The sequence below is a fragment of the Dysidea avara genome, chromosome 5 (assembly GCF_963678975.1).
Source record: "Dysidea avara chromosome 5, odDysAvar1.4, whole genome shotgun sequence".
Lineage (NCBI taxonomy): Eukaryota > Metazoa > Porifera > Demospongiae > Dictyoceratida > Dysideidae > Dysidea > Dysidea avara.
In genome coordinates, this window is record NC_089276.1 from 19,878,052 (window position 1) to 19,902,866 (window position 24,815).

The window sequence follows — 24,815 nt, forward strand, 5'->3', positions numbered from 1 at the left end:
TGTAACTGAACACTCTACAAGGTGACTTCTTGCTGCCCTATCTACAGGGTGAATAATTATTGTTAGTAGCTGAACAATCTACAAGGTGACTTCTTCTAGCTGATCTCTCTACAGGGTGATTTGTTTGTAGCTGAACTATCTACAAGGTAACTTCTTCTAGCTGATCTCTCTACACGGTGATTTGTTTGTAGCTGAATTCTGTGCAAGTGATTTGTTTGCAGCTGAGCTCTTTACAGAATGGTTTCTTTGTAGCTGAACTCTCTACAAGGTAACTTCTTCTAACTGATCTTTCTACAGGGCAATTTGTTTGTGGCTCAATTTTCTACAGGGTGATTTCTTTGAAGCTGAACTCTGTACATGGTGGTTTCTTTGTAACTGAACTCTCAACAAGGTAATTTCTTCTAGCTGATCTCTCTACAGGGTGATTTGTTTGTAGCTGAACTCTCTACTGGTGATTACGTTGCAGCTTAACTCTCTACATGATGGTTTCTTTGTAGCTGAACTCTCCACAAGGTAACTTCATCCATCTGATCTCTCTACAGGGAGATTTGTTGGTAGCTTAACTCTCTACAGGTGATTTGTTTGCAGCTGAACTCTCTACATGATGATTGTTTGTAGCTGAACTCTCTACAAGGTAACTTCTTCTAGCTGATCTTTCTATAGGGAGATTTGCTTGTAGCTGAACTCTCTACAGGTGATTTGTTTGCAGCTAAACTCTCTACATGATGGTTCTTTGTAGCTGAACTCTCTACAAGGTGACTTCTTCTAGCTAATCTTTCTACAGGGAGATTTGTTTGCAGCTGAACTCTCTACATGATGGTTTCTTTGTAACTGAACTCTCTACAAGGTGACTTCTTCTAGCTGATCTTTCTACAGGGTGATTTGTTTATAGCTGAATTCTCTACAAGGAAACTTCTTCTAGCTGATCTCTCTACAAGGAGATTTGTTTGTAGCTGAACTCTCTACAGGTGTTTTGTTTGCAGCTGAACTCTCTACATGATGGTATCTTTGTAGCTGAACTCTCTACAAGGTAATTTCTTCTAGCTGGTCTTTCTACAGGGTGATTTGTTTGTAGCTGAACTCTCTACTAGGAACCTTCGTCTAGCTGATCTCTCTAAAGGGAGATTTGCTTGTAGCTGAACTCTCTATATGATAGTTTCTCTGTAGCTGAACTCTCTATAAGGTAGCTGATGTATCTACAAGGTCACTAGTTTTTAGCTGAATTCTCTACATGATGGTTTCTTTGTAACTGAACTCTCTACAAGGTGACTCCTTCTAACTGATCTTTCTACAGGGTGATTTGTTTGTAGCTGAACTCTCTACAAGGAAACTTCTTCTAGCTGATCTCTCTACAGGGAGATTTGTTTGTTGCTGAACTCTCTACAGGTGTTTTGTTTGCAGCTGAACTCTCTACATGATGGTTTCTTTGTAGCTGAACTCTCTACAAGGTAATTTCTTCTAGCTGATCTTTCTACAGGGTGATTTGTTTGTAGATAAACTCTCTACACGGAAACTTCATCTAGCTGATCTCTCTACAGGGAGATTTGCTTGTAGCTGAACTCTCTACATAAAAGTTTCTCTGTAGCTGAACTTTCTATAAAGTCGCTGATGTCTCTACAAGGTCACTAGTTTGTAGCTGAACTTTCTACATGATGGTTTCTTTGTAACTGAACTCTCTGCAACGTGACTTCTTCTAGCTGATCTCTCTACAGGGTGATTTGTTTGTAGCTGAACTCTCTACAAGGAAACTTCTTCTGGCTGATCTCTCTACAGGGAGATTTGTTTGTAGCTGAACTCTCTACAGGTGATTTGTTTGCAGCTAAACTCTCTACATGATGGTTTCTTTATAGCTGAACTCTCTACAAGGTAACCTCTTCTATTGATCTCTCTACAGGGCGATTTGTTTGTAGTTAAACTCTCTACATGGTAGTTTCTTTGTAGATGAACTCTACAAGGTGATTTCTTCTAGCTGAACTATCCCTTTCCATAGTTGCATGAACTCCCTATAAGGTAAATTTTTCTAGCTGATATCTCTACAGGGTGAATTGTTTGTAGCTGATCTCTCTACAGGGTGACTTGTTTCTAGCTGATCTCTATACAGGTTACTTGTTTCTAGCTGATCTCTTGAATTCTTTTCAGGGTGACTGCACTATTAGGATGACTGCTCTATTAGGATGACTGCTCTATTAGGATGACTGCTCTATTAGAGTATCTCGATCTCACACTTGCTACACCAAGTTGGATTTCGTGTTATAACTCCGTGGCTTTAAGTCTGATTCCACTACACCATTGAAGAGCCTTTCTAAGATGATTACTCCTTCTATACAGCGATTTTCAAAGCATTCGCCATAGCGGTTTATCTGCATGGTAGGCGTGGCAAGTAGTCATATTTTATTAGCTAATCTCGATTGCATAATTTTACACACTGTTGTTTTTTTCGTTGTATCTTCCTGGTTTTTAGCTCAATTTCTTTCAAACCACAAAAGGATTGAGGTTCAATAGTTAACCTATTCACCCACTGATTTTCAGCTTTTTCCCATATGCGGTTTACCCTGTAGGCGTGACAACATATTGGTGTTATTTTTCGTGAATAATCGATCATAACTCTTTTCCTGTTTATCGTATCCTAGCCAAAGTTAGTACAGTGATGCGCCTTTATACCCCCGTTCTGTGTGCCAAATTTCAAGGCTATCGGATATAGCGTTCGCGTTTTATAGCAGTTTTTGTAAGTGTGCGAAAAGAGGAAGAAAATAAGAAGAAAAAAAAAAACGAAGAAACTAAGCCAATTGTTGAAGTCGCATATCTCGGGAACGCTTGAAGCGATTTTACTCTAATTTGGAATGCGGAGTACTGAAGGTGGAGGGAGTATCCACAGCAAAAATCGTCTTGTTTCATCAAGGCAGCACAGAGCTACGGAGGTGCAAAAATTGCATTTTCTTTCTTCCTGTCAATATACTCACGGGTGTTACGTGCCGGCTTCTTGGGCCGCACAACACACTACCGTGTGTCTTGATACCTAGTTAACACTCTATTACATTTTAGTATGTACACTGTAGCTGGACACTCTAACAGGCTTATTATGTAGCTGAATGCTCTACTTGATATGGAGCTGAACACCATAAAAGAATGACTGCAATAACTAGACTGCACATTTTTTATGTACAGTGTATTTGTTACGTACTTGTTTTTTGCAGTATAAGGTTCTTTTACAATTCATGTATCTCTGAACATAAATTACTGCCACTGCCAAAGCTATTGGTCTCCACATTTAGAAGTAATTCTTCAGTCAGATGTACAAAATGTGCCATAGATGGTAAGGTAGAAACTTAGTTTAAGACTAAATGAAGCAAAATAAAAAGCACTTTGGCAAAACGTTATTTATGCAATAATTGGCAAAATAACTGTCTGACTCCAAAGGATTGTAAACATACAAGTGATCAGACAGAAGCATGGTTTTCAACTTTCTATATAAGTTATTATAGTTATAGGAATGGTGGTGTTCAGATTACCAAAGATCCACTGTATTACTGTGTTTAACAATGATAACCATTGTCTTTACTAACCTGAGCACCGTGTTACAGCTGTCAATTCATATGCTGTTACGTATCTGTAAGTAGCCCTGTATACAATTGTGTATTGTGGTATACCACTATAGTGAGAGAAGTGGAATATGCACAGTACTCACAACAACAATCATACATATGACCGGATCTGCAAAACCCAACACAATCATGCATTTTATGAATTCCTGTGTGTTTATTTTATATGTGATTGGATTTTGGAAAAACGTTCAAAATCGCACATTAGAAGTTTTGAGATTAATGGTTTTAAATCATTATAACTTGCTGAGGATAACAAGCATGAGCATGAAATTTACACAAAAGATACATCAATTTATCACCTTTCAGGCCACTTCCAGTACTTGTAACTGCTGATAGAGTTTCCCACCAAATCAGATAGTAAATCGGAGCAGTTGGACAAGTAAAGTAGTATCACGAGTGCTCATAAAGGGATTGGGAGGTGGGGGGTGGGAGTGGTGGGCCAGAGATAGACTTAAAAATGGATGATAGAAGTCTAGACATGAGATTACAAGGCAGTGCTGGCTTCTTAGTGGTTGATATGCAGTAAAGTCAACAGAAAAAAGCATTTGGTTAACCATATTAGGCCATCCAGCACTACACCACTGATTCTTACAAAGCCAGTTCCTTCACAAGGCCAGAAACCACCATTCAAGCTCACCACACCACCAAGAAAAGACGTCTCTTAAAACCAGCCTAAAGTAATTTGAATAATGCTGAAGGTTAAAACAAGTAGTATGATAGTGTAGCTACTGTATCCACTAGTGTTGTTAGTTTGATTTTGCCTGATGTGCGATTTGGATCGGTTTGTTAAATCTGGTAACATGTTTATAATCAACTTAGCCAAATGCATGCTCTGGCAAAGTTTCAGCCTCTTATGCCAAAAACTCTCAGAGTTACACCCCTACAAAGTATCCACAACAGAAAGATCGATTTGTACAGCAAGTATATGGGAAAATAAATTATAAACACTTACTAAACAGTTGTATCTTATGAACAGAATGACACACAGGGTTGAAATTTGCACCATTATGTTCACCATGAGTAGGGAATCGATTACCGGGTAAGAGTTTCCATTACATTGCCTTTCTTCACTATATACAAAAGTGAAGAAAGATCAATCACGTACTATGGTTCGACATGACGTATACAAATTCCCATAACTTCCAAATGCTTGTATGTACTGCAACGAAACAAAGATTTTTAGACTCCTCTTGAGTACACAAATTAGATAATCTAATCCAAAACAGCCAAGCTGTAAAAAAACAGTGCGGCCCTCAAAAAGGCTATGGTGAAAAAAGATGTGAAATCCAAGGTGGCGGCCAAGAAATGGCTGTGATGGTAGTTTAATGGTAAAAATTTTAACAACGACAATTGAGGTGAATTTTTGTGCCACTTGGTCTTGGCAAAAAATTCACCTAAATTGTCGTTATTAAAAATTTTTACCATTAACCTACCATCACAGCCATTTCTTGGCCGCCACCTTGGATTCACATCTTTTTCACCATAGCCTTTTTGAGGGCCGCACTGTTTTTTTTTACAGCTTGGCTGTTTTGGATTAGATTTCATTTCTTTTTGTGTTTGTATACCATAAAGCCGGCCTATGGCTGGCTTTGGGACTTTTTTTAACCTGTCTTTTTTTTTCTTTACCACAGGAAGAAGAAAAGATGAAGCAGATGTACTTTAAATATTTCTGATTTTATCAGTAAATGTACAAATTATATATATAATACATAATTATTGTATTGTATTGTATTGTATTAATGCTTTACAGTGACCAGCACTGATTATATTAAAATTTTATTACAGAACTCTCCATGGTGGTTTCTTTGTAACTGAACACTCTACAAGGTGACTTCTTCTTGCTGCCCTTTCTACAGGGTGAATAATTATTGTTAGTAGCTGAACAATCTACAAGGTAACTTCTTCTAGCTGATCTCTCTACAGGGTGATTTGTTTGTAGCTGAACTATCTACAAGGTAACTTCTTCTAGCTGATCTCTCTACACGGTGATTTGTTTGTAGCTGAATTCTGTGCAGGTGATTTGTTTGCAGCTGAGCTCTTTACAGAATGGTTTTTCTTTGTAGCTGAACTCTCTACAAGGTAACTTCTTCTAACTGATTTTTCTACAGGGCAATTTGTTTGTGGCTGAAATGTCTACAGGGTGATTTCTTTGAAGCTGAACGCTCTACATGGTGGTTTCTTTGTAACTGAACTCTCTACAAGGTGACTTCTCCTAGCTGATTTTTCTAGAGGGTGATTTGTTTGTAGCTGATTCTCTACGAGGAAACTTCTTCTAGCTGATCTCTCTACAGGGAGATTTGTTTGTAGCTGAACTCTCTACAGGTGATTTGTTTGCAGTTGAACTCTCTACATGATAGTTTCTTTGTAGCTGAACTCTCTACAAGGCAATTTCTTTTAGCTGATGTCTCTACAAGGTCACTAGTTTGTAGCTGAACTCTCTACATGATGATTTCTTTGTAGCTGAACTCTCTACAAGGTGACTCCTTCTAGCTGATCTTTCTACAGGGTGATTTGTGTGTAGCTGAACCCTCTACAAGGAAACGTCTTTCTAGCTGATCTCTCTACAGGGAGATTTGTTTGCAGCTGAACTCTCTACATGATGGTTTCTTTGTAGCTGAACTCTCTACAAGGTAACTTCTTCTAGCTGATTTCTCTACAGGGAGATTTGTTTGTAGCTAAACTCTCTACAAGGAAACTTCTTCTAGCTGATCTCTCTACAGGGTGATTTGTTTGTAGCTGAACTCTCTACAGGTGATTTGTTTGCAGCTGAACTCTCTACATGATGGTTTCTTTGTAGCAGAACTCTCTATATGGTGGTTTCTTTGTAACTGAACTCTCTACAAGGTTAGCTGATCTTTCTAGAGGGTGCTTTATTTGTAGCTGAACTCTCTACAAGGAAACTTCTTCTAGCTGATCTCTCTACAGGGAGATTTGTTTGTAACTGAGCTCTCTACAGGTGATTTGTTTGCAGCTGAACTCTCTACATGATGGTTTCTTTGAAGCTGAACTCTCCACAAGGTAACTTCTTCTAGCTGATCTCTCTACAGGGAGATTTGTTTATAGCTGAACTCTCTACAGGTGTTTTGTTTGCAGCTGAACTGTCTACATGATGGTTTCTTTGTAGCTGAACTCTCTATAAGGTAATTTCTTCTAGCTGATCTTTCTACAGGGTGATTTGTTTGTAACTGAACTCTCTACAAGGAAACTTCTTCTAGCTGATCTCTCTACAGAGAGATTTGTTTGTAGCTGAACTCTCTACAGGTGATTTGTTTGCAGCTGAACTCTCTACATGATGGTTTCTTTGTAACTGAACTCTCTACAAGGTGACTTCTTCTAGCTGATCTTTCTACAGGGAGATTTGTTTGTAGCTGAACTCTCTACAGGTGATTTGTTTGCAGCTGAACTCTCTACATGATGGTTTCTTTGTAGCAGAACACTCTACAAGGTAACTGATGCCTCTACAAGGTCACTAGTTTGTAGCTGAACTCTCTACAAGGTGACTTCATTTAGCTGATCTTTCTAGAGGGTGACTTGTTTGTAGCTGAACTCTCTACAAGGAAACTTCTTCTAGCTGATCTCTCTACAGGGAGATTTATTTGTAACTGAACTCTCTACAGGTGATTTGTTTGCAGCTGAACTCTCTACATGATGGTTTCTTTGTAGCTGAACTCTGTACAAGGTAATTTATTTTAGCTGATGTCTCTACAGGTGATTTGTTTGCAGCTAAACTCTCTACATGATGGTTTCTTTGTAGCTGAACTCTCTACAAGGTAACTTCTTCTATTGATCTCTCTACAGGGCGATTTATTTGTAGTTGAACTCTCTACATGGTAGTTTCTTTGTAGATGAACTCTACAAGGTGATTTCTTCTAGCTGAACTATCTCTTTCCATAGTTGCATGGACTCCCTATAAGGTAAATTTTTCTAGCTGATCTCTCTACAGGGTGAATTGTTTGTAGCTGATCTCTCTACAGGGTGACTTGTTTCTAGCTGATCTCTATACAGGTTACTTGTTTCTAGCTGATCTCTTGAATTCTTTTCAGGGTGACTGCTCTATTAGGATGACTGCTCTACTAGAGTATCTCGATCTCGCACTTGCTGCACCAAGTTGGATTTCGTGTTATAACTCCGTGGCTTTAAGTCTGATTCTTCTACACCATTGAAGAGCCTTTCTAAGATGATTACTCATTCTATACAGTGATTTTCAAAGCATTCGCCATAGCGGTTTATCTGCATGGGAGGCGTGGCAAGTAGTCATTTTTTATTAGCTAATCTCAATTGCATAATTGTTACACATTGTTGGTTTTTTCGTTGTATCTTCCTGGTTTTTAGCTCAATTTCTTTCAAACCACACAAGGTTTGAGGTTCTATAGTTAACCTATTCACCCACCGATTTTCAGCTTCTTCTCATACGCGGTTTACCCTGTAGGCGTGACAACATATTGGTGTTATGTTTCGTGAATAATCAATCATAAATCTTTTCCGGTTTATCGTATCTTATCCAAAGTTGGTACAGAGATGCGCCTTTATACCCCCCTTCTTTGTGCCAAATTTCAAGGCAATCGGATATAGCGTTCGCGTTGTATAGTAGTTTTTGTAAGTGTGTGAAAAGAGGAAGTAAAATAAGTAGAAGAAAAAAAACCCAGAAAAAACTAAGCCAATTTTTAAAGTCATATATCTCGGGAAAGCTTGAAGCGATTTCGCTCTAATTTGGAATGTGGAGTGCTGAAGGTGGAGGAAGTGTCCACAGCAAAAATCGTCTTGTTTCATCGAGGAATCACAGAGCTACGGAGGTGCAAAAAATTGCGTTTTCTTTCTTCCTGTCAATATACTCACGGGTGTTACGCGCCGGCTTCTTGGGCCTAGGTTTTGCTGTTAGGCCCTTTCTTCACTTATAACAAAGCGCTACACAAATTTATAGAATTTTAAATAATATGCAAGTAATTTACCCAATATATTCAATGATCTAAATTATACATTTAACTATTTAAGCTTGTGTGATTGTTTGAGTTTCTCAGATCCAGTCACATAATGTCCTTTCTGTCATACTATAATTATACATTTCAATTATTGTGCTACTGGTAACTACTAACTTACAATGTCGTCCCAACAACAGCAAGTCTAAAACTATATGATCCAACAAGTCGAAGATTGGTACGTCTCCCATACACTGTTGTACAACCTGTGTTAAAGCAAAAGTAAATAATTGATATATCAAAACATACAGTAGTGTCATATGGCCCAAGAAGTCGGCACACTACACCAGAGTGTTATTAACAGGAAGAACAGCAATGCAATTTTTATGCACACCGTATTACAGTACCTCAAATAGTGGCCTGGGTGTTTATTTCTTTTACGTACTTATTAACTTGTTGGTTGCCATGACACTTCAAAGAGCAGTGGCGATGCCACAACCCATTCAGGACTCCATTCTGTATACATATTATATACACACATGTATGTACTTATCCACCCCAAAAACACCTTCGCTGTAAAAAAGGCGCGCCCAAGTAACTACAAGTACCTGGAACCCAATGTAAAAAACAAAAGCAAAAAACAGCTCAGCTGAAGTGAAAAGTAACTGATAACTTAAAGAGCTGATATCTGAAGTGGCCAAGAATACAACTAACTACAATTACTAAAGTTTAATCCATGCAAGAACACCTTGGCTATAAAACAGGTGTGTACATGAAAGTAACTGGCAACTGAAATAGCTGATATCTGAAGCGGCCAAGAATGAATGGTCATATACAACTAATTCAAAATTTTAACACTGAACCTTTATAATTCAGCTGTGTTCTATATTCACTCTTGCTGCATCCTAGAGTAATTTCTTTTAACTCTAATTGGCTGGTAATTTGGCCACCTGTTTGTGTTAACTTTTTGAATTAGTTGTGTATGACCATTCATTCTTGGCCGCTTCAGATATCAGCTATTTCAGTTGCCAGTTACTTTCATGTACACACCTGTTTTATAGCCAAGGTGTTCTTGCATGGATTAAACTTTAGTAATTGTAGTTAGTTGTATTCTTGGCTGCTTCAGTTTTAAGTTACCAGTTACTTTTCACTTCAGCTGAGCTGTTTTTTGTTAGGGACCCGCCGATTATGCTCATAATTTTACCGATTATGCTATGCTGCACTGCTCAAAAATTCACTTATTATGCTTAAATTAATGCTCAATAATTACCTATTATGCTCGATTATGCTCAATCAAGTCAATGTTCATGCCTTAGTTCATATGCTTTGCTACTAGTTTAACAAGAAAAAAATGAGTGACTGGAACACAAATAATAAATTCTTGCTGCATGTAAGAGAAAAGATTGATATACTCTAATAGAACAGTCAGTTTGACGATTGTTCTATTAGAGTTACTGACTGTTCTATTAGAGTATATCGATCTTATTTTGCAATTGTCATTTTTCCAGCAAGAATTTATACTACGGTACAAATATTTAACCTATTATGCTGGCATTATGCTCAATGCTTTTAGGTACCTATTATGCTCAAAATTATGCCAGCATAATCGGCGGGTCCCTATTTTTTGTTTTTGTTTTTATATTGGGTTCCAGGTACTTGTAGTTTCTTGGGTGCACCTTTTTGACAGCGAAGGTGTTTTTGGGGTGGATATCACTCATTTTTGTCAGTGATAGACTCTACAAATTGGTTTGAAAGGTAATTTTTTTTTGGAAATGAGCAATTAACATTAATGCTGAGTATTATCTTGGAGAGTCAGTAAAATCCATACATACTAATGACTGTTTCATGACACCGTAAATTCGGAAGTATGAATTTACAGTGTAGTATGACTGTTCTATTAGAGTAAATCTATCTTTACTGCATGTGACGAATATATCTCATATCTGTGCATGTTAAATGCTTCAGACTCCTAATTAAACTTGCAAGTGCCTAATTAGTTCACAGTTGCTACACAGCTATAAATACATAATGTAATTGTTATTATCATAATAATTATCATGTTATAACCATTTTTTAATATTGTGGTCACAACTTCAGGATTGGAGCAACAGAGAAAGGAATAGAGAACTCAACCATCAAGACTTGTGTATGGGAGATGGAACAGTATTGCCATGGACAATGCCGGTACTAACCCTCAAGGGTGTTACAGTACAGTATAGATGCAAGACCAGAGCCTCGATTGCCACCTTTTGACTGTGGTCACAACTTCAGGATTGGAGCAGCAGGGAAAGGAATGGAGGACTCAATCATTAAGACTTGGGGAGATGGAATAGTACTGCCATGGACAATGCCAGCACTAACCCCTCAAGGATGTCACAGTGCAGTATTGATGCAACCACTCCAACCAGTGCATAAGACCAGAACCTCGATCATCCGGCACCTTTTGACAGAAGTTTTTATACTTGATGAAGCAATTAAAACTAAAAAAGTTGTAGTACTTATACTTTCCTGAGGGAGCATGCCCCCAGAGTCCCAGACTCCCTTGCCTGTTCAGCAGAATAATAGGATTGAGCCTTACTACCACTTTGACCTTTATTCTAGTGGCCTGGATGTGCATATCAGCAACATAATACAGTAGCTGTAGATAATGCTAGTTTATGCCCCTAGGCAGAGCTATAGGGTTGGGCATTTTCCCCTACTATCACAGTAGTTCTTCTCGCAGTTCTTTGCCTGGCCATCATTAAAACATTAGTCTCATCCCCCAGACCCTTCCGCAAGCATGCTTATCACACAAAAATAACTTAGTTTAGCAGTGCACAAACAATTATTGACAGCTTATACTATGTTAAAGTACACTTACCACATTGTTGAACCATGTATACCACCAGAATCCACCGGATTGACAACTAACATGTGATCTATTTAGGCGAAATCTCGTGGAAAGTCCCTAATTACCTTAAGCGGACACACGTGATACGTGGTTTTATATTGAATGTAACTCGATGGTGATGTGTACTTTAATCAGCTCGGCTTTAATGAGAAACTCGAGCCCCTCGTGAGAAACATCGCTTGAGCAACGCTTGAAGAAGTAAGAGTCAAGAATACTGAGGTACTCTATGATATATGCCGGTCTTGAAGGCTAACGAAACGAGGAGTGAAGTTTGTGCAAAGTGTCACATCGCCACACACTGATTCACCGTGTTTGTGTGATAGGGTTTTTGGACCTGTCCACCAGATGTTGAAAGGAAATTCATTCCACCAGATGTTGAAAGGAAATTCATTCCAACTTGTGAAGTTATTTATGCACTCATTGTTGGGGTCCACGGGGACATCGATGATCATTTACCAGTCAGCTGTAAGTAATGTCACAACAGAAGGAAAGGAACCATTTCCATACCCCTATGGCATACTGATTTTCCAGGTCAGTTTATATACACTCAACCACAGAAATGTAGAACTTTGGTTGCAGGTGGAAAATAAACACCTTTTTACTCAGTTACAAGAGATTCACCCAGCTGGGATAAAATGTTGAAGTGAATGTCATTAGTACCAACTTGTTAATCAGGTATTGAACAATTCCAAGTGTCCAGATTATGCAGTTGTCCTCATGTTCAAGTTTACACATTTAGGCAAGTTCCACAACATCCTATAATCTATTACTATATCAGTGTGGAATAATGCTTATATAATATTTTTCATATTTTTCAATACCCAGGCTTTAGGTGTATTGTATTTAACACCTGCTTGTTGGTTTCTGCAGGCCATCTGGTCATACTGGTTTATCCACTAGCAGTTGAATGTGATCATGGTACATATGTACGTAAGTTGAGACCATGCAGGAACAAAGATATAAATTTTCAGGTCAGTTGACGTACAGAGGAATTGTATTATTGTAACTGTTCTTTTTGTAGTTATCAATTATCAGTGACCAGGTTGTGCTAGCGTACTTATGTTTTACTAATGTGCTAATGTTCTGGTTTACATGCTTATCCAACAGTTATGTTATTCACTTGACCTGCATATGGGATATAATTTTTTAGTTCATTTTGATTATCCATCCTATTATTGGTACAGTCTGGCATATTGATTTTTTGCACATTCTCTTTTTAATTCAGTGCCTGCTGGATTGTTTCGTCAGATATCGAAACAGGTGTCTTTGGTGTTGCTACCAATTTTCCAGGTCAGTTGCATGTGTGTTTAATTTAAGGTTAACTTCAGTCCCTACTTATTCTTTTACAGGTCTCGGTATCGAGTGTCATGAATTTCAGGTCAGTGGACGTACAGAAGAATCATATTATTGCAATTGTTGTTTTTGTAGTTATCAATTATCAGTGTATACTAGTGACATGAAGAGTGTGAATTTCCAGGTCAGTCTACTGAGATGTATCGCGCATAGTGTTGATGAGTCCAAGCAAATATCCATTGTGGACTGTAGTGGTGTTAAGGGTGTTAATTTCCAGGTCAGTTTACATGTTGTGATTTTAGTGATTTTTTCCTAGTACCCAGATGTTAAGTGTATTGTATTTAATTCCCACCTGTTATTTTTTTAAATTATGGTATATCAGTGTGGACAGTGCAACAGTAAGCCTTCTGTGTTGTAGTAACTATTTGTTTCATAATTATGCTGTTGTCCCGGAATGGCACAATTTTTGGGCAACCAGTGTGAAGTCCAGTGGTACAAACATTGTATTATGACCAAGTTGTCATAGCATATTTTTGTTTGACTAATGTCCTAATGTTCTGGTTTGTACTAGTAATAGCATGGGTAGCAGTGAAGTTTGGGATAAATATCACGAGTGTTGTATTGGAAATGGGGATAAATTTCACGAGGCGAAGCCGATTGAAATTTACCATTTCCAATACAACAAGAGTGGTATTTATCCCAAATTTCACTGCTACCCATGCTATTCCCAGTTAATACCATACTCGCTGCATATGCGCATGCTGTGCATTAGCGTTGCTATGTACGCAATCTGTCACTATGTACTAAACACGCGTCGACACTAATTGGCGCTACATTGTTAACATAAATTCTAGCCAATGAAATTGCAATTACAACTTTTTCACTGCTGTCAGTGAAATACGGGATAAATTTCACTGCTACTATTGAGACTTTTGTACGGGAAGTGAAACAGGTATGGTATTAAACATGCTTACCCAACAGTTATGATATTCATGCACTTAGCCTGGGATATAATTTTTGTTCATTTTGATTATCCATGCTATTATTGATACAGCCCAGCATATTGATTTTTTGTACATTCTCTTATTAATTCAGTGTCTGCTGGATTGTGTCATCAGATATCGAAACAAGTGTTTTTGGTGTTGTGACCGATGGATGTTCCAGGTCAGTTGCATGAGTGTTTAATTTAAGGTTAACTTCAGTGCCTGCTTATTCTTTACAGTATCGTCATGCTGACATACAAGAGATCATCACTATTGTTGAACTATTTTTAGTAATGTCTTGATGTAATGTTGATTAACGTTGTGTTACACATTGTTGTATGTATACCATATGGCAAGAAATTTTCATGGCCATCATGAAATTTGAATATTGTGTAAGTTGTGTGGAACAACCCCAACTCATACGCGGTCACTGGCAAACCATGAACCACATTCAAGCCACAACACCACCAACCACATTCGAGCGATCCATTACAAAATTTTGTTGCACCATTTGTGTGTGCATAATACTTAATGAAAGCCACAACACAAGTTCCATGGTACACACTACATAGAGGTGGTAACCCCTAAAGGCTTGTTAACTTTTGTATTCACCGTACCAGCCTTTGTGGTTAATTTATTAAAAATTACATGTAAATAGAGAATTGAAGAGTATGCTTAAAGCACCTTCGCCAGTGACTTTGTTCTTCACACCTTGTTTATAAGACATCTGGCGATTTATAAACACTCGCATGGGGTGCGGCACTAAATGGATTTTAAAAGATTTCTGCTTAAAACGCCATCCCTAGGGAACTTACGTTTCAGCACGCTGTCACAACTTGTTTATCAGGCATTAGAGTTTGTGTCCACATCGTGTCTTTAAATGTTATTGTAGGGATTAGAGGTTTGATCGAAGAAATATGCATATAGGCAAACCAGAATTGGATAATGTCAGTGCTAGATGGACTGTACAAACACGGCTATGTTGACTGGTATAACGTGACAGTAGTTGTAACATAAGGTAGAGAAATAAAGTGAAATACGCCTATTTTATATTTTGCGATGGCTACTTTTTTATTTTAGCGAGAGTTGCAAGAAAACTATGATGATGATGACGACTCCTAAAGATTTTTTTATCACGTAACGCAATACAAATCTATTGAGAGATGTTGTGTAATCCAGGACTAATATTGTGAAACCGAACCTACACGTAAATAACTCACAGTAGTGGCCATGCGTCTTTTAATTGGGCATGCACTTTGTAGTTTCTTGGCCGCGCGACTCCCGTGAGTCTTGATATATTTACACAGTCTAGTATATTTTCCTAGCTATATACACCACCCTTCCACCATACCTAGCTATATTTCCTAACGATAAGCACATAACATATTTTACAAAGCCCTTAAGTGTACGTAACAATACACAAAAATTGACAAGTAACAATAATACAATGATAACACATGATAAGGATGTGTGGGGTTACATATTATAGCAATATAATATTAAGATAATGAGTTTGGGGAATAACGGGCAACTGCGGAAGTCATAGGATGGGTAATAGCCTCCTCCATAAAGAGAGTAAGTAAGCAAACTGCTAAGTCACATCAAACTGCAGCACTTAATCAATAGCAAACCAAACATAACACGTACAACCATTGAAAGCTACTGTGTCAAAAAAGTTAATCTTTGTATAATTTGATGAAGCTTTACAAGCACATACCTAGCATTTAAATTCCTTCAAATTTCCCCAGTTTCCTGAGCTTGCATACCCCACCAGAATAAAATTTTTCATGGTACACTGACTATACTAATAGATTTAACACCTGCAACATCAGGAATAAATACTGTGCGTATACAAACACAGATACACATGTGGCACAAATGACACATTCAGAACATGCATGCATGCATACACTAAGTTCAGGGGTGGTGTTATAGTAACAAATAGCGAACATGTAAATAGCCATACAGGCGAAAATGAGCATATGAGCCAACATGTTAGTACACATGCTGCAAATTTTGCATTTCTGATACAGGACATGTCTTCAATATAACAAGATGCCACTGCATATGCTGACAATGGCATGAGTGTGCAAACGTGGCCCAACCACAGCACGGAGATAAGCAACCAACCCTAAGTGGCCACATGTAGGTATCACCTACTTGCATGCAGCAACTAGTGTTCTATTCATACTACAAAATTATAGCAAAATCTCTACACGATTTAATAAAGACACCGGTGAAAGCCTAAGCGAATCCAGAACCAGAGCCAATTAACAGAAGCAGCCATGCAGCAAGCCTGCAATTGAGTTACAGCCACAAACCACCAACAACACAAACACACACTGGAACATAGTAACTCTGTGAGTATAATACTGAATTTACACTTAGCGCAATTGTGCAAACCAGGTTATGAAACCGTGACATACCATTTATGGGTATGTGTTTAGACCACTATAATGAAGCGTGCTAGCCTAAAAATGGTGCAAAGTAGCAGGTTGTTATGAAGAATGATTGTAGTGAATTAGTATGATTGTGCTCTAGGGATGGTTAATGGCTTATACCAGCCATTAATATCCCTCATTATGATGTAGTTGATACCCGTAAATAATTACGGGTATCAACTACATCATAATTCCTGCTATGAAGTGTTGAATTGTTCCATTTGATACAGTGCTTCTTTTATCTATTTAAGTTTTATTTTGATACAATATCTGGTGGAAACATTAATATAGAAAACCGAACTGAGTAAGGCTGGCACGACAAATCTATGAGGGCTGGCCCAGTTTGGTTTGGCTCAGTTCGACAGGTGTTTATACTGTAGTAAAAACCGAGACACACAGGCATGCTGCAACTAGTCCACAAGTATAAGTGCAGCAGCAATATATCCTGAAATGCAAGACAAGCACCAAGTTCGCAAACATAGTAAAAATTTCATTATCCATGCAGATATTAGTGAAGAACTTGCAAATGGATCCAAGAGGTAGCCACAGGCAAGCAGCAACCTATGTGCACAATCACAACTGGAATACAGAACAAAGTTCATGAGCAAAATTATCATAAATGTCCACATCAGTGATGTTTAGGAGAGGCAACTGGAAATACGTACACCACAAACCTGCAAACAAATACACCAATATTCACTGCAATGAATAGCAGGCCTGCAGTCAACCACAGGTGAACTGAGCACACATAGCCCCAGTTACTGGTATGCAGCATCTTACTATATAGCAGGTCATATTTTAGGAATCAGCTGTGCACAACAGCCACAAATACTATGCCTGTGCAGCAAACAGTGTGTCCACGCAAGAATGAGTAAGTAACCAAAGGCAAATATCAAGCAACAAAAGGTGTGGTAAAGCACAATGACACCCTGCCTGCAAGCAACTGAAGCACAGCAACCACGATGCACACTACCCAGCTCACTAATGGACATAGCAGTAAAGCGCAGCAATCATACAGCCACACGCATGACAGTAATTGGCCTGTGAACAAATGCTAATCAAATGAGCATGCAACTGTAACCCAGAAGTGCACAGAGCCTGCAAACAGTCATAGAACCAGATCACCCACAACCTGTGCAGCAACTAACAATGAGTCAGTCAATGTTAGCAATACCTACCAATGTCAAAAAAAGAGAGAAATATGTATGGTCACTGCTATTGCACAGAGCCATATAAAAGCACACATGAGTAACATACACATAAATACCCTAGACACATGCATCAACAAGTCATGCATATACTCACCTATGGCAGTGCAGACATGTAGGAATTGGTAAATGTGGCCCAGTCTGGGAAAACTAAACTTATCACCTACTTTAAAGTATCGAGAAATGCCAGTTATAAATATTTAGTGTGCTGTAACTTGCCAATGGTTAAAGCTATGCTACTAAATTTTCACACATTTTACACCATTGTAGGATAATATTCCTGTTGTTGCACACTTTGTATCAAGTGCGTGTGTAATCATTATTGAGTTCATACATGGCGCTCCGAGCAGGGTCAGAATCCTAACCTTAACGATCGTTTTTTGTCTGACCGACCGTCCTCAAGGTTCCCTAGTGCCGGCAAGAGGCACCCAGAAAGGTTACGGAATTATTGTTCACGTTGTGTTTTTTGTCGCCATTTTATCCCCTACCAGATACTATGCCATTCACCTTCCACCAAGGAGACCTTTCCAAGCTGGACCTGTCAGTGGACTGTGGGACCGACTTCGTGGCGTGGATGACACAATGGGAGTCTTACTGCAACCTGTCCGGCCTGGCCGATGAAAACGCACAAAAACAAGTACAAGCCCTTATGCTATGCTTCTCTCGTGACACCCTGTCGATCGTACAAAACCTTGGATTAACCGAGGAAGAAAATGGAAATGTCGCATCCATAATTCGCGCCGTTAAACGCTACGTAGATGGCCAAGTCAATGAAACGGTTGAACGAAGGTACTTCCGTAAACGCACACAACAAGTGGGCGAGTCGTTTGATGACTTTCTCGTGTCCCTTCGCGAACTCGTAAAGACGTGCAACTTCTGTTCAGATGCCTGCACTAGCAAAAACATTCGCGACCAGATCATTGATGGGCTGCTAGATGCAGATACCACCGAAGACCTTTTACAAGAAGCTGACCTTACCTTAGCTAAGGCAGTCAGCAAATGTCAAGCACAGGAAGCTGCCAAAAAACAGCGTGCTCACCTACACAACTACAACCCTGAAGTAGCTGCACTCCGCAAGCCACAAGACCAGCACCCTCGTCCTCCAACATCCACATGTCAAGCTGTGGTGCTCCAACCCACCCAGCCGGCCGGACCCAGTGCCCAGCTTACAATCAAACCTGCTTTAACTGCCAAAAAGTTGGCCATTTTGCAAAGGTTTGCCGAAGCAAGGCTAGGCACCATGGTCCCTTTACCGCCCCAGCCACCACGCCTCACCCCAGAAGACTATCTAACATTCGCCACGTGGCTTCCTCTGATCCAGCTCCATTAATCACAGTTAACATCACTTCTGCAAATGGTTCTTATTACTGTAAAGCTCTCCCTGATTCTGGTGCTGATATCTCAGCAGCTGAGAAAGAGATACTCGTTCACCTCAATGAACACATCAACATCCTTGCACCTTCTAATGTGATCCCCAAAGCAGTAAATGGAGCCAAGATGTTCCCATTAGGAAAGCTTCCAGTCAAATTCCGCCTTGGACAATCGGAACACCTTGAAGATGTACACATTTACCCAGGCATCCAGGGTACCCTCCTCTCTTGGACGGCATGCAAAGCCCTCCAAATATTACCACCTTGCTATCCTAACCCCATAACATATCCAAAAGTACATGAAATGACTCTGCCACCAACCCCCTCCATCCCCACAGCACCCCTCACAGCTGATCACGTCACATTAGAATACCATACTGTCTTTGATGGACAAATCAGGAGCATGGAAGGCGAGCAGTTCCACATTTCCTTAACCGACGATGTAACGGCTTTTTGTATCAACACACCACGGTCCATTCCATTTGCTTACCACGACAAACTTCAAGCGGAATTAGACCTTCTACAATCGCAGCACATCATAGCACCAGTCACCACTGCCACAGAATTGTGTGCCCCCATAGTAGTGACCCCCAAGAAAGACACGGACAGAATCCGAATGTGTGTGGACCTCTCACACCTCAATTGTTACGTCCGCAGAGAACGATACCAATCAGATACCCCTGCACAGGCAATTGCTGACATTGCAGCCGCCAACGCGAAATTCTTCACCGTATTAGACGCCATGAAAGGCTACCATCAGTGCCCCTTAGACCAAGATAGCCAAATCCTCACCACCTTCATCACACCCTTTGGCAGGTTTAAGTACCTCCGTGCTCCATATGGCGTCTCCTCTATATCAGAATACTATGATCGTTGGATGGCCGAGGCTTTCTCGGGACTCACAGGTTTTCGCCGTGTCGTTGACGACATTATCATCTATGATAGTGACGAACATCAACATGCTACCCACATTAGGCAATTTCTCCAACGCTGTGCAGACAAGCACATAGCCCTAAACCCAATGAAGTGCAAATTCAATCAGCGTGAAGTAACCTTTGCAGGATTCACCCTGTCAGCACAAGGCTACCAAGTCGACTGTTCAATCACAGATGCCATCTCTCAGTTTCCTACCCCTACTAACTGAACAGATTTGCGGTCATTCTTTGGCTTAGTCAATCAGCTGTCATCAAGCACACAAGCTGTAGCCTCACTACTCACACCACTCCGCCCACTCCTCCGCACCAAGAACGACTGACTTCCTATGGTAACCTGATCATCAACAAGCCATCGAAGTAGTCAAAGATGCCCTCACAACTGCACCAGTCCTATCCTATTTTGATGCTAACAAGCCGACTCGTCTGTCAACTGATGCCAGCCGCCATGGCCTTGGCTTCATACTACAACAAAACAATGCAGGCACTTGGAATCTCATCCAGGCAGGGTCAAGATACCTCACTGACACTGAATCAAGGTATGCCGTCGTGGAACTAGAAATGCTGGCCGTATGTTGGGCCGTTTCCAAATGCAAACTATTTCTAACAAGCCTACAGCACTTCACCATCATCACAGATCACAATCCCCTGATTCCGATCCTGAACAGCCACCGTCTAGACAAAATCGAAAATCCCCGACTTCGACGACTCAAAACACGGCTGATGGCGTACAACTTCACTGCACAGTGGCTCAAGGGCTCTAAGAATGATGCCCCTGATGCTTTATCACGGCACCCGGTGCACGACCCTCAGACAAGCGAAATGCTGGCTGAATTAGACATACATGATAATCCTGAAATGTCCTTTACAGAAATCAGGGCAATCATCAACACACACCCTGAAAGCTTACGCTTGCAAAAGCTACGCGAAGAAGCCGAACGAGATGAGGAATACCAGCTATTATGAAACTTTATAGTCAACGGGTTCCCAAAGACCCGTAAACAGTTACCAGAGCCCTGCAAAAGATTTTGGAATGTTCACCAACACTTAACCCTAAACGATGACCTGATTGTATATGGGTGCAGACTCCTCATACCCTCCACTATGCGTAATTAAGTCCTTGCCAATCTTCACGAAGCCCACCAAGGAGCACTACGAACCAAACAACGTGCTAGACTAACCATATATTGGCCAGGGCTGGACAATGACATCGAAAACATCACACTTTCCTGTCAACAGTGCCAAGATCACCTTCCATCAAACTCTAAAGAACCCATCATTCAAAAACCAAGACCCACCCAACCATTCCAGGAACTCGCCGTGGACCTCTGCTCATATGCTGGCCATGATTATCTAATTATGGTAGACTGCTACACTGACTGGCCGCTATCATCTCCATGCCACATAACACCACCACACCCCAAATCACTGCAGCTCTCAGGCAAGCATTTTGTAGGACTGCCATCCCAGACATTCTCTGGTCCGATGGTGGACCCCAATTTACTTCTGCCAAATTCAATTAGTTTGCACAACAATGGGGCTTTTTTCATAAGACATCATCCCCGTACCACCCACAGAGAAATGGAAAAATTGAATCCACAGTTAAATCGATGAAAAAAATTATTTACACCTCATGGAATGGTCGCTTCTTAGATGATGACAAATTTTGCCGTGCCCTACTTCAATACAGGAACACACCCTCTCGAAAAGATGGTGTGTCGCCAGCCCAAAAGCTTTTTGGACATCCTACCCAAGACACCCTTCCTGCTCATCGTCGCTCTTTCTTCCAAGAGTGGCAACGGAAAGCGGAAGAGACTGAGCAACAAGCTGAAACCATACAGAGATCTGCTGCAACCTACTACAATGCACATGCTCAACCCCTTACTGAGATTGAGATTGGAACTAATGTCGCCATCCAAACCCCCGCACCAAACTGTGGGATATCTATGGCATCATCACAGCCATTTCACCAAACCAAAGATATTACGTCAAAACCTCCAGTGGCCGAGTGTTGGTTAGAAACCTTCGATTCTTACGCCGAAGAGTCCCCCTTTCTATACCACTACCGTCAGGTACCACAACGCTAGATCCTCACACAGACCCACTTCCTCCACCACCCCGCCACTCTACACGGGTCAAGTATCCAACCAAGCGTCTCATTGAAGACCCCACATGGAACTGACATGATACTTATTGACTGTAGTTATTGACTGTAGCTAACCTAAATAAACATTTGTGATTTTTGTATGTACAACCTCCCAAATGCTTGGTGGGAGGTGTAGGATAATATTCCTGTTGTTGCACACTTCGTATCACGTGCGTGTGCAATCATTATTGAGTTCATACAACCATTTCCTTACCTTCAAGAGCATCCACTGTAAAAGTAGCCAGCAGCTAAGTTTCCCGCAATTTTAGATAGTTTTTAAACCAAGGTTGGCTGCATCAGGTGAGCTCCAAATAGGGTGGGAGGCAGGGGGTTGGAAGGACGTAAGAGGCTGTTCAAAAATTGAAGAGGAAGGCGTAGGGATGAATTAGGCCAAGTTATGGACCATTCAGTTCTCAAAACTGGCTGAAAGTATATTTACAGCACAGGACTTTATTCAACACCACAGAGCTGTACAGCCACATACAGCCATTCCCAGGCTGAGCATAGCTCCATTAAGGCCCCACACCACACATACGGATCGCCACTGGGCTTGGAAAAATAGCCAGCAAAAGCAGACAACAAAAGTCTAACTGATCATTACTCTCAGTTCATCATGCAGCAGCACTGTCAGTAAATCATGCAGCAACACTCTTAATGAGACATGTAATATTTGATAATAAAAATTATCACATGCAAGACTAAAAGCAGATACTCATTTTTTGTAAAAAATGGCCACAATTGATTTATCTTTTAGCATCGTTTTCAAGCATTGAGTAGTAGTAGTAGAGTTTAATAGTTGGTGTATCAATTTTTGGAACTAATGGTGCATCAATTTTTGGAACTAATGCTGCAGCATTTAACCTAATAAACATGATAACTGTAAATGCGCTAGTGTGAAGTTCAACACTGTAGGCAAACCATGAAAGTTCCTGTTTTGCATGCATGGTAACTTAAATATAGTCAGTAAATACAATTATTTTTTTACCTAGGAACTTGGAAGGACTTCATGAGTTTTCATACCAAAGAAAGAAGTCACACAGGTTAGTGGTTAAGTTTCTGTTAACGCTTACATACATATTCTTTTTGCACCCCTTTAGTTACAATGACGTCTTCAAAGTGCACTGCTGAAGATATATGTATGCAGTCAGTTGTTAATGTAGAATGGATTGACGCTGCTGATGCCTGCCTGATGAACAGTTTACATGACTGACTTTGTATATGGGTATATGTGGTGGGAGATGCAGTTTGTATAGGGGCTGCATGGCAACCTTTATGACAAGAACATGTTACACGTAACATAGTTGTGAGAATATGTCACATGATAGAATTTGTGTCATAAACTTGTATGTACAAGCTTGTCACAATTCCTTGACCAGTTCATCACCATCTTATGACTAGTTTATCATAATATTAAACATCCTTGTTACAATGATTGTTAACTAGGTTGTCACAGCTATGTACAGACTGAATTTTTTTGTATCGGTAGGAACTTTCGGGTGTGACAACTCTCTGCAAGTACAATGATTCCAGAAGTCCAATTCACAGAAAATTTTGGCACATCAAAATAGCTCAAACCAACCCAGTGTAGCAAATTATTTTCCCCGTATATTGTGTTTCAAGAGCATGTAATAAAAGGCATAATAACCCACAACATATGACAAATACTTCAGATTCCAGACCAAATTTGGGTAGAGCAATGATTAGCAATTAAAATGAGCTACAGCAGAAGGAAATCAGAAAATTTAAGCATGCCATTTTAAGGTTGAATATCACTTACATTTTAATGGTGAATTGAATGGAGGATATTTGGAAAGGAACACTCTGAAGTTATTTCAACATCTTGACACCCATTAACCTTCACTACATTAGTGTTACAATGAAACAATAACATTGCGAATTAGTTCTGTAGGTTAGTTTGTGAAAATTACAATGTTTTCATGATTAAGCACAATAATGTCTGTTTCTTATAGCGAACTTCTTCATATGCATCAAGAAGTACCTGATAGCACTGCTGTCTACACATCTTCAGCATTTGTCATTACACCAGCTATACCAGTTGTTAAGTCCAAAAATAGGCAGCCTACTGACACTGCATCACAACAAATCACATCATACAGTAGTATGATAGTACTGTATAGTAGAGACCACAAAGAAGTAGGAATGGCCCACAAAATAACATAACCCAAAAACCAGCCTCAATTTTCCCTGACAATGATGAGGCAGTATTGGTTAGGCAAATCTAAGCCCAAACAAGCTTTCAGATTGACCCGAAATACTTTCAACAAGTTGCTACAGAATTTAAAATATATATATGTATGGAATTTTCTACTGACTAACTGAGTAACTGACTGATGCTTTCAGATAAGTGTAACTCGACAATGGCTAAGGCTATGGGCTTGATGGGCATACCGCAGTACGTACAATGCATTCTTCATAGACTTACCAGTGTCCTTCTTTGTCTCCCATTCATCTTTGTTGACAGCAAAAAGTGTCGATTTGGCAGTAGCACATGATGGCTTCCCTTCATGCTGGAAATTGTCCGTATTTTTCCTAGTGGCTACTTTGATCGTAGAGGTGCTATTTGAACAATTCTTGATTTGTACTGCTGTGTAACGAGTTGAAAATAGCCAATAATGAAGCATAATGGATACTTCACTTTTTAGACTTATCGACAACTGATATAACTGGGGCGTTCAGCACCATTTCTTTCTTTCGGTATGCGTGGATTGCAGAGGTGCTTTTCAAACAGTTCTTGGTTTGAAATGCTGTGTAACAGGTTGAACATAGCTGACAACAGATACTTCACTTTTCAGACAATTATTATTGATATAGCTGGGGCGCATGGCGCCATTTAGATGTGGTATGCTTGGGTTCACCAGTCATAATAATTATTTACAAAAGAAGTTATCAAGCAAGTACACAAAAAATTTGGAAAGGGGACCATAGCTCATCGATAAAAGTACTAAAACAAGCTGGAGTAGTACACAATATTAAATCACAGTAAAACAATAAAAAGTGTTATATCCCTACTGTG

At 39.8% G+C, this 24,815-nt stretch overlaps 1 protein-coding gene across 1 annotated transcript in view; it reads right to left on the reverse strand.

Annotated features, from left to right (window-relative positions):
• Window positions 1-24,815, reverse strand: part of LOC136256290 (uncharacterized) — a 220,142-nt gene that overhangs the window by 134,519 nt on the left and 60,808 nt on the right. Inside the window, exons 3-4 of the mRNA XM_066049211.1 lie at window positions 8,700-8,784; window positions 3,564-3,649 (exon numbers count right to left, since the gene is read on the reverse strand). Coding sequence (XP_065905283.1) covers window positions 3,564-3,649; window positions 8,700-8,784 — 171 coding nt within the window. The remainder of the gene's footprint in view (window positions 1-3,563; window positions 3,650-8,699; window positions 8,785-24,815) is intronic.